This window comes from Psammomys obesus, unplaced genomic scaffold, assembly GCF_907164565.1.
Source record: "Psammomys obesus unplaced genomic scaffold, mPsaObe1.curated_primary_1811, whole genome shotgun sequence".
In the NCBI taxonomy this organism is placed as follows: domain Eukaryota; kingdom Metazoa; phylum Chordata; class Mammalia; order Rodentia; family Muridae; genus Psammomys; species Psammomys obesus.
Window position 1 is genome coordinate 8323956 of NW_026596040.1, and position 18999 is coordinate 8342954.

At 38.7% G+C, this 18999-nt stretch overlaps 1 protein-coding gene across 1 annotated transcript; it reads right to left on the minus strand.

The window, feature by feature from the left end:
- Positions 1-4028: 4028 nt before the first annotated feature.
- Positions 4029-14553, minus strand: Tmed7 (transmembrane p24 trafficking protein 7). Its single transcript, XM_055622560.1, has 3 exons — positions 14113-14553; positions 10320-10565; positions 4029-7879 (listed from the first exon to the last, which is right to left on the minus strand). The coding sequence occupies exons 1-3, from the start codon at positions 14305-14307 to the stop codon at positions 7643-7645; spliced, it is 678 nt and encodes a 225-aa protein (XP_055478535.1). The 5' UTR covers positions 14308-14553; the 3' UTR covers positions 4029-7642.
- Positions 14554-18999: the final 4446 nt, after the last annotated feature.

Genomic DNA, 18999 nt, shown 5'->3' on the forward strand with positions numbered 1-18999 from the left:
AAGGAAGTCTGAAAATTAATTGTCTAAACACTCACACCATGAAAATAAATGGGGCATGGATTCAATTAAAGAACAAAAATGTAAATAAAACCAGAACTTAAAGGACATAAAAAAATAAATAAAATGGGCTCAATAAGAGCAAAATATAGTTACTTGAAAAAGACTATTAAAATTAATAAAGTACCAGGAGACATGCTTAAGAGAAGGGAGGGGACTGGAGAGATGACTCAGTGGCTAAGAGCACTGTCTATTTTTCCAGAGGTCCTGAGTTCAATTCTCAACAACCACATGTTTGGCTCACAACCATCTATACTAGAATCTGTTGCCATCTTCTAGCACACAGGTGTACATGCAGATAGAACAATCATATACATTAAATAAAATAAATTTAAAAAATTTAAATAAAGACAATGAGAAGACATAAATTATACTGGATATAAAAAGGAGAGAGATATCAATGCAGATCACAAGACATCTACAAAATGTGGAGGACATTAATTCTGGTTCAGTAAGTTGTTCAAGAAGCCTCTATGGGGCTTTCACATTCCTAAATGTCTCACTGGGGCTGTTAACATGCCAGACTCTAACCACTATTTTCTTGAGGTAATGTCTACATTAAGTAACCTGACACAGGGTGTTAATGTTTCCCTCCAGGACAAACAAAAATTAGCTTAGTGCTTGCTATAAAGGTGGAGGATTCTTTTGGCTCATTGCAGGTATAGCATCTTCTGGCTCTTCTATCACTTATATGGACTTAGTGGGCAAGAGGAACCAGTGAAAATAATGCTGGTAATGAGTCATGCTGCTTGTTTTCCTGTAAGATACTCAGATCCAAGACTTCTGTGTCTATTGCCAGCATCTGTAAATTAGGCTAATTTATTAGGGTAAGGTTAAAAACAAATGCTACAAGTAAATGAGACTTTTAGTGATGGTATCATCACACAAAAAAACTGATCAAATTTGTTCATCACTATAGCATCACTAACATGGTTCTGACAATAAACATCAGGGAGTATTCTGTTGGAAGCAAAGCTAACCTGATTTGGACAGCAATACACATTAAGAACTACCAGTTAAAAAATTATAAACCTCAGAGGAATACATGGGGCCAGCCCAAGGCTATGAGTCTAGACTCATTTGATACAAGGTGAATCAGTGCACTGGCTGAGAACTTAAGAGGATGACTTTGGAAATCTTCCAAATGTTCCAGGAAGATTGAGGATCTTAGTAAACTCCCATGTTTCTATATGACAGGAAGGAAGTCTGCACACACACAAGACATAAGAGAACTCAAGGTCTCACTGCATTCCTGGCCAGTCCTAAGTTTATGTTTATGCAGAAGCCCTCTGTACATCACTGGCTGAATGGAAAGCCACTGCAGCATATGGAAAGATAAAAGCAAGCCAGGGATGAAACAGCCTGAGTTTTGGATGCATTTCTTAGTCCATAGACATATACATCAGAGTAGTTTTAGAAGTCTGAAGTGTTTGAACACAGCCTTTGACTGGCTGACCACAAAGCTATGCTGGCAGAGTAGTAAGTCCTGGGAAGCCAGTAACATTTATAACACAAACATACACACACAAAAACGGTGGGAGGGGCAGATGAATTAAATAACAGTGTAAATATCAACAAGCATATCCAGGATCAAATTCAAAGAATAAAGCCAGGAGAGTAAATGAGACAAACATGCTGTATATGAGAGGCCTGGTATTATATTCAAGGGAGCAATTTAGAACAACAAAAAATGACAGCAGGCAGAAGTCTAGACCTTTATAACAGAATGAACAATACTGAAATCTTAACTAGAGCTGAAAAAAAGGGACTCTTAATAGTTTCCAAATAAAATTTACTTTGGAAACAAGATACGTATACCATAAATATACATAATTTTTATTATTAGTTAAAATGAAGTTAAATAGACATAAACATACTTTGAATAGTTAATTCAATAAAAGTTTTTTTCATATATATATATATATATATATGAAAAAAAATATATATATATATTCCATGCTACAACTAGCCAAACACTGGGTTGACTTTGCTAGTATCATAAAGGTAATGGCCATGTCATGATAAAGGAGTCAGCTAGTCAACAGCCCTAAACATGTGTTCATCAAATAGCAGAGCTTCAAAATAAATGAAGGAAAACCTGATAGGCTGCAAAGAGGAATATACAAGTCCACAATTACTACAGAAGGCAAACTGAATAGTTTTCTCTCAATAATCAATAAAATAAGTAAAAACTCAGCAGGAATGGATTTGATCACTCCCAGCTATTTGATTTGATAGTTATAAAACATTCTGCCCACCAACAACCACAGGTAAAAAATTTACCAAAATGGATTCTTTTCAGGCCATGACATAATTCTTAAGAAAGCTAAATAATTCAATTATTTTACTACCGTCAAATTAAATTAGGACTCATGAGATATCTCTAAAAAAAGTCCCAATAATTAGAAAAATAAATTATATTTTTTACATTGTTGAACCGTCACAAGGATGTTTAAATTCTTACTAATTCTCTGATGGCTTTAGATTTGCCTTTCTGGTACTGGTAATTTATATCCATCCACTTTATATTTCTTCCTGATTTAACTGCCTGAAAATTGTGTCAACTTTGATTTTTTCACTAAACCATCTTTTAATTTTATTGATGGGTTTTATAGTTTTGTGTTTTCTAGTTAATTCATTTCTGTTTTATATTTAACCTTACCTCCCTGGGTTTGTTTAGCTGGAAGCTGAGCTTGCTGAACCCTTTCTTTTTTCCTTACAGGCATTTAGTGTTATGGGTACAGGCAGTCAAAGCAAAACTAAGTGAAGGAAATCAGACTAAGATGTTTCTTCACAGCACAGGACACACTCAAAAGAATGAAAAGGAAAGCAATGGATAGTAAGAAAATCATCTGCAAAGCATTCACCTGAAAATGATAGCCCCTAATAATTCAATTAGAAAAATGGGGAGTCTTCTTTCCTCCCATCTTCCCTCCGATCAGACAAGAAATGGCTAACAGCAAAAGAGGAGGAGCTTGGTATCATTAATCATCAGAAAAATAAAAATTAAACCATGAGATCTCATTTGCATACTTACTCAAAGAAAATGCTATCTGTATTTTCTTCCCAAATTTAGAAACTCTAAGGTGAAAATCATTCAAATATTGCCTTAATTTTCAGCAAAGCTTAAAAAAAAAGGTATTTTTTGAGTTTTGTAGCAACAAGGGCTGGGACACACCATATATCTCTGAATAAGAAATGAAACCACTCAGTTACTGGCATAGTCATAGACCATGGGCATCAACTGTGGGGAACCAAAGTCCAACTCCTTAATGAGTGAACCTTTTCCTATGTACACTCTTCATTCTGTAGCACCTTTATGAGGTCACTGCTTCAGTAGTTTTGTTCCTGGAGGTCAGTCAGACTATTTTAACTTTTCAAACTTTTAGATATTATGTTGATGACATTCACATGCTTTCTTATCTGTCACATACTATGTGAGCCAGATTCTACTGATGACACAATAAACACATTAACAATAGAAAGGCCAAAAGACCAGAACTGGGGTGGATAGAAAGATACTCAGCACTTATATTCATGAAGTACTATCTATCATCTATCTATCTATCTATCTATCTATCTATCTATCTATCTATCTATCTATCTATCTATCTATCTATCTTTCTAACTAACTAACTAACTAACAACTAACTGACAGGGTCTTTCTAGGTAGCCCTGGATATCCTAGAACTCACAACAAAGACCAACCTGGCCTCAAACTCAGAGATCACTTTCCTCTACCTAGGATTAAACAGGTATGCTACCACACCTGGCTATAAGTAGCTTCATTAAATATTACTTTAGTAGGAAATGAGACATACTGATAAAATCAGTATTCAATGAAATCACTTGTGCAAGTTAACAATCTTGATTTAACTCAAGGACTCCAAAGACAAACTACTGAACCATGATTAAGCTATACTTAAAAAAAAAAAAAAAAAAATTAACACCATGACCATGACCACAGCAAGTCAAATAAAGGAAAAAATTTAATTAGGCCTGGCTTACAGTTTCAGAGGTTTAGTCCATTATCATCATGGTGGGAAACATGGTAGTACACAGGCAGACAAGATGCTGGAGGAGCAGAGTTCTATAACCAGATCAGAACACAGCAGAAAGAGAATGCCACAATGGGCGTGGCTTGCATATCTGAGACCTCAAAATAACACACTTCTCCAACAAGGCCACACTTGCTAATAGTACCTCTCCCAGTGAGGGTAATTTTTATTGAAATCACCACACTATGCCTTGCCTAAAAAATAGAAATAAAACTAGTTCATAGGGCAATTGCAGAGGACACATAATACTTTCAGTATAGCACAGTCCATTCATAGAGTTAAAGGTAAATATTTAATAAATGCCAGTCTGTGCACACTGTTATTTTTCCTTTCTGTAGAGTTCTGACTGCTCTTTGAGCAAAGGGTGGGGAGGGAAGGTGTGAGTCAACACTAAGTTGTAGACAATCTAGGTTAACTAGGGACCTTTTAGAGCAACTAACGGTGTTTCCCAGGAACACTCCCATTAAAGACTGTAAAGATGAACCCGAGCACTTTGACGCAAAGACAGATGGATCTCTGTCAATTCGAGGCTAGCCTGGTCCAGAGTGAGTTCCAGGACAGCCAGGGCTAAAACAGAGAAACTCTGTCTCAAAAACAAAACAAAACACCCAAAACAACAATAAAAAATATTTAAATGACTGTAAAGATGACAAATGAGGCTGTGGTTTGACCCTTCTTTATAATTTGTTTTGGTCAGTTCCGCCTCATAATCTTCATGAAATGAAAAATAAACACTATTGTTACAAAATAGTACTAGGAGCTGTGTGGTTTTGTTTTTTTGAGACAGCGTTTCTCTGTGTAGCTCCGGCTATCCTGAAACTCACTCTGTAGACCAGACTGACCTCACAGAGATCTATCTGCCTGTCTCTGCTTCCCAGTGCTAGTATTAAAGGATGCATATTATTAACAAAATCCAGCCTAAAACAATAGTAGGAACTGTGTATTTCTAAGGAGTTTTAGAAAAAATTAAATCCTGATAGAAACAAGTGAAGTCAGTTGGCTGATGTTTTTTTCCCCTTCTTTAATTTTACATGGAACTGATTGGTGCAATCCTGTGGAATCATCTTTAGAGAAAATTCTTTTTCTAAAGTAAACAAAAATTCTTTGAATTATTTATAAATTAACTTGTCTAATTTTTGAAAACAAAAGTCATTGTCAGTTTTTTTCTATTTAACCATAAATGGTACATTTAGAAACTGAAACAAAAAAAATGGATGGTACAGAGACATAAATGAAACCTTTCAACAAATTGCTTTTCAGTCCACTGTATTTTCAAAGGTGATTATTGACCCCAGAGGAAAAGTTATAAGCCAACTACATTTCTTAATAGAATAAAAGAATGTTTAGATTATAGTAAAGCAGTATCTTAAAACATATCTTTACCCAGCTGAAATTTTAGTATAAACTCATGTATCAAGTTGCTTTCCATTATTTACTCTACTTTAAAAATATATACAATTATGATATTCAAATATGCATTCAGTCATATGACCAAACAAAAATATTTGGGAAATTTAAACTCCTGCAACAGCTTATAAAGAATTACAGAAAAAGACAAACTATGAATTATGTCATAGGAGGAAAAAAAAAATACCTCATAGTATTTATGCATGGGTATGTGTTTTCTTATATATTCATACCAGTGAACAGATAGCTATCAAGATTTAGCTAGCTGGGAAATGAGACTAAATTCACACTATTTCCGAAAATAGGTAACTGGTGATTTCAAGTTTGACACATTTTCATTAAAAATGATTTATAGTAATAGTTTACTATCATGACATTTTGAGAGGCACAGATTAAATGAGGGCATTATTTATGCCAAACCTGGCAAATCCAAATCTGACTCCATTTAATTACAGTTTAAGTATTCAAAGAGTCCACTGGCAACCAGACATGACGTTTTATACATGTGCCATGCGTAGCAATCACATTGACATTGGTGCTTAAAACATTCACAGATAAGTAGATGGGACATTTAAAAAGCCATAGGACTTTAATACAAGAACTCAAAAGGCAACATCTGCAAAATCTTAAACTTCTCCTCTTAATCTGGAGTAGTGATCTAGTCTTCAAAAATCCTAAAAGGTTGAAGACATGTTTACCCCTACACTGTGACATCTGAAGTTTGTAAGCAAGACAACTTGAATTTATTTTTCTCTTGCATGCAGAAGTTTTTGCACGTGTCTATATGTGTGTGTGCATTTAAGACTGCTTAGAATTATGAGTTAACTTCTAGTCAGTGACGGTCATGTTACTAGAATCGCTAGTCACTGTCCCATGGTATCATTACTCATTTAGTTCTCATGACTTGTGAAGAGAGGCAAGGCTGAAAAACGAGTGCTATGTTTTTGTTTTTTTTTTTTCTTTTATAAACAGCATAAAAGCCTGCTTACCTATACAATTTCCATCATTTTGTATTCTATTCTGAATACTTGGATCAAAATCTCATTTCAAACAGCTTAATCCACACAAGGTACAAGACACAAACAGTACAAACCAATTCTAAGGATCTTTAAATAGGAAACATTCACTCCATTCTACATTTTAAATTGTAGAGCTGCTAATTAGAGACTGCAGAAACAAGACAAAAATGAAAAGAGTTTACTAACTTCTCAGTGCATCACATTGTGAGGTTAAAACATATGGCACTTATGTGATACTAGATCACAACTGGCGACCTAAGCTGGGAATGACTTGAACAAGAACTAGTTCACCAGAATGCTCAAACAACTCAGACCCTCCTTTCTTTATAAAAGTTCTGGAAATGCAATGACAGACAACTCATTAAAAAGGTTTCTATTCATTTACCGTATTTTAGTGTCTCATATTGTTTATCCTAGCAGTTACAACAGTCTGATTGTAAGTCTATTATGCTATTTTCTATGTCGTGGTAACATTTCTAAACAAATAACATATCCAGTTATAAATGATAGAATAAGAAAACAAACAAACCAAAAAACCTGTACACTTTCCAAACTAGCAAGAAATAAATTATATCATGATGTATCAATGAAAATTGTATCAATATTAACTAAAAGTTCTACAGTAGATTATTTTCCCCCATAAAATTAAGCAGTGCAGAATAGGGCTTGGCTACAGTTAATCACATTTGGTTTTCTTAAAAACACAACTTTATTCACTATAAACAATAAAAGGCAGTTTTCTTCCTCTGCAATACACATTAAATCTAAGATTTTTTAAAGTATCAACTACCTATTAAGAAAAGTACTTTTAAATGGTTAAAAGGAATCAGAATACCAAAGTTGAGTGTATGAAGAGTAGATATAAACCAAGAAAAAGTAGATCATTGGCGTTAGATATTTCATATGAATAGCTGCATTAAGGTCCAAAGTTTTTCCACCCTTACAAATAAAAAAGGTGTCCTCTCCCCATGGGGATGTGAACTGTACATCTCTCCCAACAAGTATGAGTGGGGTTTTAGAATGTTGCCAATGTTGTTCTTCAGTACCTAAAATTAAGAGGACAGTAATATTACAGCGGCGATGGTGCGTCTGAAAGCGTAGTTATGATCCAACACGAGTTGTGGTGGTTCTTTTATCTGAGAAAAAGCTCTTCAGAAGAAACACCTGCCCTATGCTGACCACCAAAAGGATGAGGGCTTCGCCCACCGACCAATAGGCCACTCTTGTGTTTAGATCCTCTGCTCGGCTTCGGCCTTGGGCCTCCCGCAGCCGGAAATGAGTCTGATAGTCGATGACGGACTTCAGAGCTTCATGAATGGAAACACAGGCAGATTCCATCTAAAAGAGAGATATTTTCAGTTACCTTGACACCTCCCATAGCTCTACCTAGCACATTCTTCTGCAATGTCTTCTTTCTATTCAATACACAGAGGAACCTGTCAATTTGTCACTAGCTTCATTCTGTTGTAGTGAACTGGTACTCTCTCTTTTTCACTCATACCAGCTGCCCTAGCAATGAAGTTCTTCTACTCATTCCCCTGGGTCAACTACTAATACAGGTCTATGTTTTCCCCAAACCAGGACACCACAGTTATGGCACTACCAAAGTGGTAGACAGGATACAAAATAACAAAAGTGAGCATTTTTATTAGTTAAGAGTTACAAGCTACTAAATTTTAAAAAAAAGTTCTTAAGAACTAGAAAAATATAATAGTGGGTTAGTAAGTCCACTAATAATGGGAGCACAAGTAAAGCCAACATACTACAAAAATAAATGGAATATAGTAAAAGAACCAAAGCTATCTGAAACTTATATAAATAGGCAAAATATCAGAACCTTTAGCTAACTTTTGAATCTGAAAATGATAAAGAGATGTTCTTTATCCTCCAATTTCTTTTATGTGTATGAGTGTTTTCCATGTATGCATGTGCACCATGTGCATGCCTAGTGCCACAGGAACCTAGAAGATGGCACTGGATCTCCTGCATCCTCTGAAGTTACACAGAGTTGTGAGCCACCACATGGGTGCTGGGGAGCCAAACCTGGGGCCTCTGAAAAACAGTAAGTGGTCTTAACTGCTGAACCATCTCCCTAGCACCAGAGTGACCTTTTCTAAAAAGTGATCTCCACTTAACATATCTCTTGTCATGCTAGTAATTAAACCAACATATACATTCCCAGTACATTAAAGTTCCAGTATCATTGTCAAGTTGGCTTTTGAGCCTACAACATGGATGACATTTTACCTTTTCGTATGTATTACCTGATCTAAAATGGTTATCATATAACACACACACACACACACACACACACACACACACACACACACATATATATATGGCAAGGTTTAATATTTTACTGTTGAAAACCAAACCCTTGCAACAAAATGCACAATTCTTATGTAACAAACCATGTATGAAAAATTTAAAAAGAAAATCTACTTTTTCTTAATTTAAATTTAAGGCATACATATATTAGGAAATAAACCGATTAATGAAATTTTACTGCCAGGTATGCATGCCTATACTATGAGTACTGGGTAAGTTTTGGCAAGAGGATCCAGGCTTAAGTAGACCAGCCTGGACTATGTGGTGAGTTGCAGAGTAGCTTGGGACTACAGAACACAACCTTCCAATGGGCAAGATAGCAATCAATGTGGAAGAATCCCTTGGATTATGTCAACAAGCAGGAGTTAATAACTGCTGTACTGGAAAAAAAAAAATCACTCAAATTAGGTTAAATTTATTCCTATCATTTTTAAGATGAAGATTTATTTTTAAACCCTTAACGTAAAAACTTTCATATACCTTCAAAGAACAAAACAGTGAGTCCTATTATTAACTCATGGCTAATATTGTTTCATCTTTATTTCTAGTTTCTTAATGAAAACTAGGGCAATTCTTAAGATTTTTTTTTTTTCTTACATGTATAAGTTTTTTCTGCACGTATACATACCCACCACAATGCTTTTTGCCTCAAGGCCAGTCAGTAGAGGGAAGCAGGTCCTGGTAACTAGAGTTACTGACGGTTGTGAGCCACTCTCTGGGTGCTGCGAACCAAACTTGGGTCCTCTACACATTAGCAAGTGCTCTTAACTTCTGAGCCATTTCTCCATCCCTATTTAAAGCCTTTCTACAATACATTCCTTCACAGCTGAAAGAAAATGCTTTAGAACACTGCAACTGCTTGGCTTTTCTACTTTTCTTTACAACTCATGTTTCTTATCTTAGTGGCTAACTCCTCAGTGTCCCAAAAGACCATACGCTAAAGCACTGGCCACCAGCCTATGGAGGAGACAGAATCTTTGGGTGACCAAGCCTACTGGGAGGAAGTTGGAGGCATGACCCTGAAGGGTTTAACCAGGATACCTTCCTCTCTCTTTGCTGGTGTGAAGGTGAGTACTCCTGGCCATGACTTCTCTATAGGCTAGCTGACCAGAGTGTAAAACCATTACCAAAATAACCATTACCAAAATAACCCTTTCCTCCTGCTAAATCAATCATCTTCAGCTCTATCACAGCCATGAAAAGTTAGCTGTGAATTCCAACCTATGACAATGCTTCTTTCTTTCTTTACACTTAGGTGGTTCATAAAATTTTTTAACACCGGATTTCATCAAAGAAGTCTCAAGTTCTCTGCCAACAATTTAGATTTTTAAACAGCAACAAAATTCAATGTTCAGCTGGAAGTGAATACATAACATTAAATTATGTACCCCTCCCTCTTTTAATCAATTCTCTTCTGCTCTATTTTTTTTTTTTTTTTTTTTAAATTTACCTGGGTAAGGGCACTGACTCGGTTCTCACTGGGAAACAAAGGTGGGTCTTCTCCAACTTGAAAATCGAAATACACAGTTTTGTGTGTGAAAGTAGAAAACTCATTGCTGAAACAAAACTTGTATGTCCCATTTTTGGAGGCTGTGAAAGTGAAACTATCATACTGTTTCTTCATCTCCTTGTATAACACTTTACCATCAGGATCTTCCAATCGACAATCTACATCATAGTGTCCACCAGTAATCACCTGTAAGAGATTTACAGAGAGATCACTGCAACTAACACATTAAAAAAAATTAACCAAGTTTCCTGCTAAAAGGACAATAAGGCTATATGCAGAGGTTTTCTTATCACAATTTCATGCACTCTTGATTTTCACCACTGAATGAAACACAGAGTTAAGATTTCAATTCAACTAAAGTTTTACAGAAAGTGCAAAGGTTCCCTCCTAACAGGAGAGAGGAAACTTAATTCTACCAACCATTCAGACAACTGTGCTGGTTGAAATAGCTCTTAGCTTTAACCTAGCAGTTACATTAAAAAGAAGATGAGAAGAGAGAACAGTTTTAGCAATCTTCACGAAAGTGGATGGTACAGTCTTGTTATTTTCAGGCTTTAATTCTCTTGGTTAACAGAGTATTGACATTGTATATCAGCAAAACAAAGAAGTCAAAAAACTATTTTTTCAAAGGTCATATTACTTCTATGACCTTTTGTCACTTGAGATGACTAATGAAATTATGTTACAAGATCATTTCAATAATTAACTGACATGTAATTTTGTACTTAGAGAGCTGTATATTGTACATATATGCACACATATATAAGTACAAATATGAATGATTGAATGACTGACTACTTTGGATTAAGACTAGGGTCTTGCACATGCTAAATAAACATTGTATCTCTAAAGCTACATCTCTAGTATGTTTTTGTTTTTTTATTTTTTGAACACGATCTTGCTAAACTGACCAGAATGACCACAAACTTGTTTTGGTTGTGAGCCTTTTTAGCTGGTAAACTGTTTCCAGGCAGCCCAGTTTATTTTATTTATTTTCTTGCACATTTATTGCTTGATTGATTGATTGATGTTTCTCTGGGTAGACTTGGCAGCCCTGAAAAATCACTCTGTAGACCATGCTGGCCTTGAACCCAACAAGATCTGCCTGCCTCTGCCTCCTGAGTGCTGGGACTAAAGGTGTGCGCCACCACCACCTAGCCAACTACAAACTTGTAATCTACCCCTTTAGCTCCAAAGGAGCTAGGACTTCATGTGTGCCTGCACACATAGCCAGATACAATGGTTTGAGGCTACAGTTAAAAAAGCATTTTATAAACTGAGCACTTACCCTGCTATCTAAAAGTAAATAACCTTTTCCCAAGAGAAAAATGCCTTCACTCCAATATATCTAGATGTTCATACCCTACTACAACACTTTGAATACAACAAATTGAAAAAGACCAGAATCAATTACTAGCCACATTTGTTCCATCAAATTTTAAAACAAGCTATCTATTTTTTAGTTAACAATACCTCTTCTAAATTTGTCTGGTCACCTACAACTGGAACTAGGTATCCTCTCACACTCAGCTTTTCCCACCTGTCCACAAGCTCACAGCACTTTTTGATCATACTAAGTCTTCCATTAATAATCCATTACATACTATACTCCCAAATGCCTAAAAGTTCCCAAACCTAACCCCCTCTAACTGGGGGGGGGGGGGGGGGTAACCTGGTAGCAGGGGGTGTATTAGCCTCCCTGCAATCTCAGTGTGTTAGATGGCAGTTGCAGGACTCCACAACCTGCAATTTCTCCTTGTGGGGTAGGGAGCACCTTATCTTTTTTTCATCCTTTAATTTAAAACAACTCACTTAACGTCTTTTGAAAACTCACTATAACCCATCAAAAGTCTAGATCTCTCATTACTAGCACAACACTACCTTGGATCACCTCAAAGCCTCAGGCGGGTCCATATCATCGTTTCAGACTTCAAAAGCTCTTGGCCTTACACTTGTACTGACAATGGGGTTCAGCAGATTTTATTTGCCAAAGACCTAAAACTACAATGTTCATAAATCTAGTTTATTACAAGAAAATGTAATATAAAACATCATTGCTAAGGACTATCTCATAGTCAGGAATCTGGAGAGATCAGGTATGGGCCTTCTTTGCTCTCCCTTTTTGAAGCCTGGGCCCAATGTACTTTCTGTCAGATCTAGACCATTCTAGTGTGCAAAGAACATCTTGAAACCAGGAACCCCAGAGCTGAATTTTGTCTGTACTGTCTTCTGGTCATATAGGCAAAAGTAACTAAACTTATGAGCAGAGCTCTGGGGCAGGAACTAGGCTGAGGGGAATCAAAGACACAAAGTACAAATCTTGCTGTTACAGGAAACAGACAGACAAAAAGACAAACTGGTCCTAAAACTTTCAGCCTCCACAGCCACAAAGTAAAACTATTCTTAATACTCCAGTGTCACCTCCTCAAACTTTAGCATAAGAGCTCAAACTAATGTTAAACTCTCACAAACTTAACTGTCTTGTGTACCCTTTTCTCTTCTGCCATACTCCAGAACAAACCTTACTTATCCTTTTATGTGTAGCTCAAACATCAGCTGCTCCACTCTATTTCCCCCGTTAATCCCTTTGCTCACTGCCAGCATTCTGCCTGTGTGAAATTTTCTCATGCACTTACATACAGAGTGTGTTAAGAGGTAGTACAACAAGAGTTCATCTTGAGACCATCATTTCTATTACTTTTAAGTATAGCTATAAACCCAGCTTGGATTCTGTTACACCAATCAAAAGGAATGAAAACGCTTCTCTATTTCACCAGTTTTCTAGAGATTTAACTAACATATCTGAAGCATTTGGCATGCTGTATTCATGACAGGTTTTTTTTTTTTTTTAAACCTGTTAATAGCACCAAGCACTGTATGTACAGATAGGAAAATTCGAGAAATGTATATAAAATTTAAATAAGGAATATTCTGTCTTGCAGCTTATAATTCCTTTGTGATTGTATTTTGGAAACTGATACACACTTATGTTTTTATTTTTGATTCTTAGGCTCCTCTCCCTCCCTCACCATGCCCAAATTATTACGAAGGCCTGCTGATTTTACCTTTCGGCTTTCTCCTTCCCACCCATACCAACGCTATTATCGTGCATGTTGAGTGCAGGTGCCAGCGGAGGGTAGAGGTGTTAGATCTCCCTGTAGCTCCAGTTACAGGTGACTGTGAGCCAATTAGCACTCGAGTTGCTGGAATGTTAAATGAGCTTATGAACAAAAACCGGTAGACTGCTTTAACTACTTACGAAATCACAGGGATGAATAAGTTTTTGTTTTACACTGTCGCAAAACTGAGAAAGGGCCCCTTGTTTATCACAATTTTTTACAACACCCTTGACAGACGGGGGAGGGGTGTCTTTAAAAAAAAAAAATCCTCTAACAAAGCGCTTTCAACCACTACTTGAAGTAACGAATACTCTCGGTGCCACACAAGAATAACCTAAATCCAACCCAAACCCCCAAAAGATTAAACTGGAGTTATGGATTATATGAGAACTTATCCTGACCATTCGTGCGCAGGGAAAGCCTTTTAAAAAGGAATCATTTCTTAAAGAAAGTTATTTAAATAACGCTTAAATTCAATGAAGGGCACCGGAGAATGTTAATGCCACACAAACGAGTTCTCTCTCTAGAAGCTCCGAAAAGAAAAGCCGAATGTCCTGCATCCGCTCCCGAGGTGACTCTTACGTTAGCCAACCAGAAGCTGAGGCCCGTGTTACCTGGAACTCCAGGGTGCACTTGGTGCCCTGAATGATGTCCTCATAAAAGCACTGCTTGGCGTTGTCCGGGAGCTCGAAGGTGATCTCGGAGGCGCCGCTCGGGCCCGGCAGCAGCAGGAACAGCAGCGCAAGCAGCCTGCAGCCCCAACGGCCCGCGGCGGCCGTCCAGCGCGACGCCGACCCCGGCAGCGGCATCCCGACAGCCTCAACGGAGCTGTGGGGCTTCACCTCGCGCGGCAGGCCCGGCCCCCACCGCCCCGCGGGCCTCGGCGAAGCGTACGACGCGGGGCGAGGGAAGACTTCCGGAGAGTCGCGCTGAGGGGCCGGCACCGCTCCGGAAAGACCTGAGACGCCTAGCGTAGAGCCGGCAGAGGAGCAGAAGAACAGGCCTCGCTGACCGGAAGTGTAGCAGGAGCCTGAACGGAAGGGGCCGGAGCGGGCCGTCTCTAGCGACCCGGATGTGATACCCCGGGGACGGGGCGTTGGAGTGAGTACGTGGAAGCGCGTGGGGCCTCGGCGTTGCGAGGGGCGGGACCTGCGCCGGAACTGCGCAGGAAGGGGCGTGGCCCTCCGTTGCCTAGGGAGGGCGCGTGGTCTTGCTGCTCGCCGAGCTGTGACGGAGAGGGGGTTCCGCTGCATTTTGTCGCTGTGAGTACTGCGTTTGGGGACGCTCCGAGGGGACTCTGGAGGGCTTAGTTTGGGGGCTGGGGGGACTAATCACCTGTGGTAGAGAACATGCTAGCTTGCAGGAGCTTTTCTGACAAATTATAATCGTATTTGGATGAGGCAACATAGGCAAAAACCCCGAGTTTCTAATCCCTGCTCTTTACCCTCCGGCCCGCTTCCCCGACCTGGGATGCTAAAACTCCCCGCCCTAGTCTATATAGTGCTAACAGTACTGCCTAAAAATAAGTGCCGGTTATTATATGAGTTCATTATCTGGAAAAGGCATTTAGAAATGTGGCTGGCACGTGGTAAGCACTAGCTAAGTTCCGTTAAATAAAAACAAACATCTCTTGAGTGCCCCTTTATCCTTTCCCCACCCCCACTTCAAACAATAAATGCTGTTGTGTCTATTTTTACTGATGAGAGTTAAGGATCCAACAACAGCAAAGTTACAAATTTGCCTCTGATCAACATGGCGTTTCTTACGGGCCATTTATAGTTTTCCCGGGCGTGTAACGGGAATCAGGTGGGTTTTTCTTGTTGTTGGTTGTTTGGTTAGTTTGTTTGGGGTTTGATGTTGTTTAAGAAAAAGGCAGAGGTGGGCTCCAGGCTGATGAGGATTAGTAGGGGGTTTTATGAGACGGAAAGAGCAGGCACGTGGGAGTGAGGCAAGGCCCTGAGGGTTGGGTGGGACATATAAAAGAGGAGCTGAACGTCTGCTCTGTAGCCTGGGGCACCTAAGCTTCTGTGTTAAAAGGGAAGGAGGTCTGAGGTTACAGTCTTTTCGTTTCTTCCAGACTCGGGAGACTACACCTTCCTAAGAACCAGGCCAGAAACAGAATTATTTTGTTGGTGAGTGAAAATAAATCTGAATTTGACAGTGAAAAATATATTTTATGTTTTCTAATTGTGATATTAGGCAGCAATAGTTCCTTTGGTGGGGGGAAGGGTTTCTCTGTAGTTCTGGCTGTCCTGGAACTTGCTCTGTAGACCTGGGTGGCCCAAACTCATAGAAATCCACTTCCTGAGTAGGCATGTGCTACCCCGAAATAATGCTCTTGTAAATCACCTCTGAGCTGATAATGTTAGCTCACCAGTAGAATTTGTCCAAGACCCAGGGTTGAGCCTAGAGGGGATGGGGGGGAGGGACACCACCTTTATTCATAAGTTAACAGTAAAAATAAGCAGAAAAGAAGGAATAAGATTAAAATCTCAGTGCAGTATAGAGGAAGGAAAGGGAGGGAGATATAACTATCAACGAATAAAAGTAATTGAAAAATTACAGGGCACTCTTCACTTGATAGGAAAATTTTAAAGTTTATAGCAATGCTAGTGCACTGGTAGTGGAAATGTAAAAGGGGGCAGCCGCTTTGGGGTAAGCCTAACCTGTAATAAAGTGGAAGATATATGTATGTTATGTAATACATGTTGATTAAAACTGGAATGAGCTAATAGCAAGACAAAGCTATATTATATAAATGCGGGTTTGTTGAGAGCAGTGGGGGAGGGGACCCCTGGGTAGGGAGGAACAGAGAGCACAGGAAGGGGGAAAAGGAGGAAAGGGCGATGTAACAAAGTTGTCTGGATTATATAGTGAAGGGCCTTTAATAGAAAACCCCACCCCTAGGTAGAAGGAAGGGTATGGTGGCCATACTCTTGCAGGTAGGGACTTTTAACAGATAAGGGCTGGAAGGTTCACTTCATAATCTTATACCATACTCTACATACACATGTACATGCTGTACATACATACATATTTTGTACATACTTTGGAGCAGTAATTTTCAGAGTATCTTTTAAAGACCCCTGGAGGATTCTGAAAATCTTTCAGAAAGTTTATAGTTGAAGGCTGTGTTTTTATTGTTTGTTTGTGGGTGTGTGTTTGTGTTTTTTTTTTTTTTTTTTTGAGACAGGGTTCTCTGTGTAGCCCTCCTGGATTTTGTAGATCAGGCTGGCCTTCAACGGCACAGCAATCTACCTGGCTTTGCCTCAATTTCTGGGTTTAAAGGCATGCACCACCATGCCTGGATCAAGGCTGGGTTTTTCATGTTTTAACCAACACAGAATAGCAGATTAAAGGGGGGCACTCAGGGTTTTCTATGAATCTAGATTTATAAAAATATAAAGCAATATCTTTCCTGTAAAAGTAACTTTTATTTGCCTGATTTAATTTGGGGGCTTATTGCCTCCATCTACTAACCTAGGCCTAGTCTTGGAAGTTTCTAGCCTCCCTACAATCTAATCTAGGCCTAGAATGCTTTCAGTTTCTGAGACAAACTGGTGAATATGTTTACTCTTTCCAGCTCTTTCTGAATTCTGGCTGGCTGGTTCAAAATTTCTCTTCAAGCTGACTGATTCAAACTGGCTTCTCTTGACTTCTGAATTGCTGTGCTTGGCCTCATACTAACTTTGGCAGTGTGTTCTGGCACCTTCTCATTTTCTGGCTCGCTTTGTCTTCATCTGTGTCTAGCTTGTTCTGTCTTCAACCTCTCTTTAAAACTTCCTCTCCTGACCCTCTCTGTGCTTAAGTAGTTTCCTATTCCTCTCTCTTCTGAGAGTTGGACACCTCTTATTCTGTCAAGCCTTTCTCTTGACTCATCACTTTTTCTGCCACTCAATCAGACATCACTTTGAAACATGGCTGCTTCCTTCTACAAGCTAACTTTACTTTCATTGGTCGGGATTAAATTAAAGGTGTGTACCACAACTCCTGGACTTAAGCTTTTCTTTACCTGAAACTGCTCTATACCAGGCTGACCTTTATTTCAAGATCTGTTTATCTTCTGTCTCTTGGGATTAAAGGCAAGTGTCACCACTGCCCAGGGTGTCTTTATTCAAGCCAGATTACACAGACCGATGTGATCTCTGGCCAGAGCAGCCATGTTCTGAATTAAAATTCCTCTACACTTTCCTGTCAATGAGTTTTCATTTGGAAGATGTAGTTACACTTTATTTTAAAATGTGTTGCCTGTGTATAATGGGTTAAATTGTATCCATTCAGACACAGTTCTAAAGCCTTATTTTCATAGCTGTGAATAACACTTTATTTGGAAGTAGAATTTTTGCCATTGTAGTTAAATTAAGGGTCTCCAGAAGAGATTATCCTAAATTTAGAGTGAGCCCTAAATGCAGTGAATAGGCAGAAGATATCAGATAGAAGAGAAGATTGAAGAACATAAAAGCACACACTTTTTGGAGTGGTATGTGAACAAGCCAAGGAACATCAAAGCTTGTCCATAGTCATAAGAAGCTCTGCCGAACATCCAGAATTAGTTAATACCTTCATTTCAACCATCAGGGAATATGTTTTCATTATTTCTAAGCCACCAAGTTTTTGGTTATTTGTTATAGGATGTAACACACAAGAGTTTCATGGATTGTTCTCTAGTAGAAACTTGTCATATATAGCTCATACGTAAGAGAATGTCAAATAAATCCAATGTTCATCACTGTGCAGCAATGTGGAGGACAGTAGTTGAGATCAGATGCCTTCTATTGCTCTCTACTTTGGTTTTTTGAAACATGTCTGCCTCCCTAGCTCTGGGATTACAGGTACAGACCACTCACCTTTGCTTTTTGTTGGGTCTGGGGACTCAGGTCCTTGTGCTTGTGCCACATGCGCTTCACCAGCTGAGCCATCAGCCTGGCCCTTTTTCATAATTTCTGGTTCAAGAGCTAGACAGACAGACACTAGAAATCTGAATTCCTAAATATCTTGAGTTGTGATTTTTCCTACAATAAATTTGAGGTTCAAATTTTGATGTGTGTGACAAACCTACTTGATACTGAATAGAGAATAGAGTCACAAGGAAACCTAGTGGTTGTTTAGTTGCACAGATTACATGTATTTCAGGGAAAGAGAAGAGGGCCACTACTTTCAGAAGCTGCCAACTAATGTCTGAGATGACAACTACTGAAGAAATTTGTAGAGGCGGGAATTCAGTCACTTACTAGATGGTCATCAGAAAGTCAGACCATTTTGCGCATCTCGATAGAAGTTCCTCAGGATGGCAGAGTTAAGATTTGGATTATGAGCCTGATATTTTGGGCCAATATTTTAAATCCATATTTGGAAGGTTTTGAGTAATAAACTGGAAATGAAAGGTTTTCTGGAAAATCTCATCTCCCTAACAGCCTTGTGGCCACCAGGTGGTGGTCACTTGCCAGATTTCTGCCCAGGCACAGCCGCTGCATTGTTCTGCTTTAGGAGATTCACAGGTA

Excerpts from the sequence above, each read along its gene's own strand:
- Tmed7 (XM_055622560.1), bottom strand. The coding sequence starts at position 14,307 with ATGCCGCTGCCGGGGTCGGCGTCGCGCTGGACGGCCGCCGCGGGCCGT. Across the intron at positions 10,566-14,112 it reads AGTGCACCCTGGAGTTCCAG|GTGATTACTGGTGGACACTA; the intron begins GTAACACGGGCC and ends AATCTCTTACAG. Across the intron at positions 7,880-10,319 it reads GAGTCAGTGCCCTTACCCAG|ATGGAATCTGCCTGTGTTTC; the intron begins GTAAATTTAAAA and ends TCTCTCTTTTAG.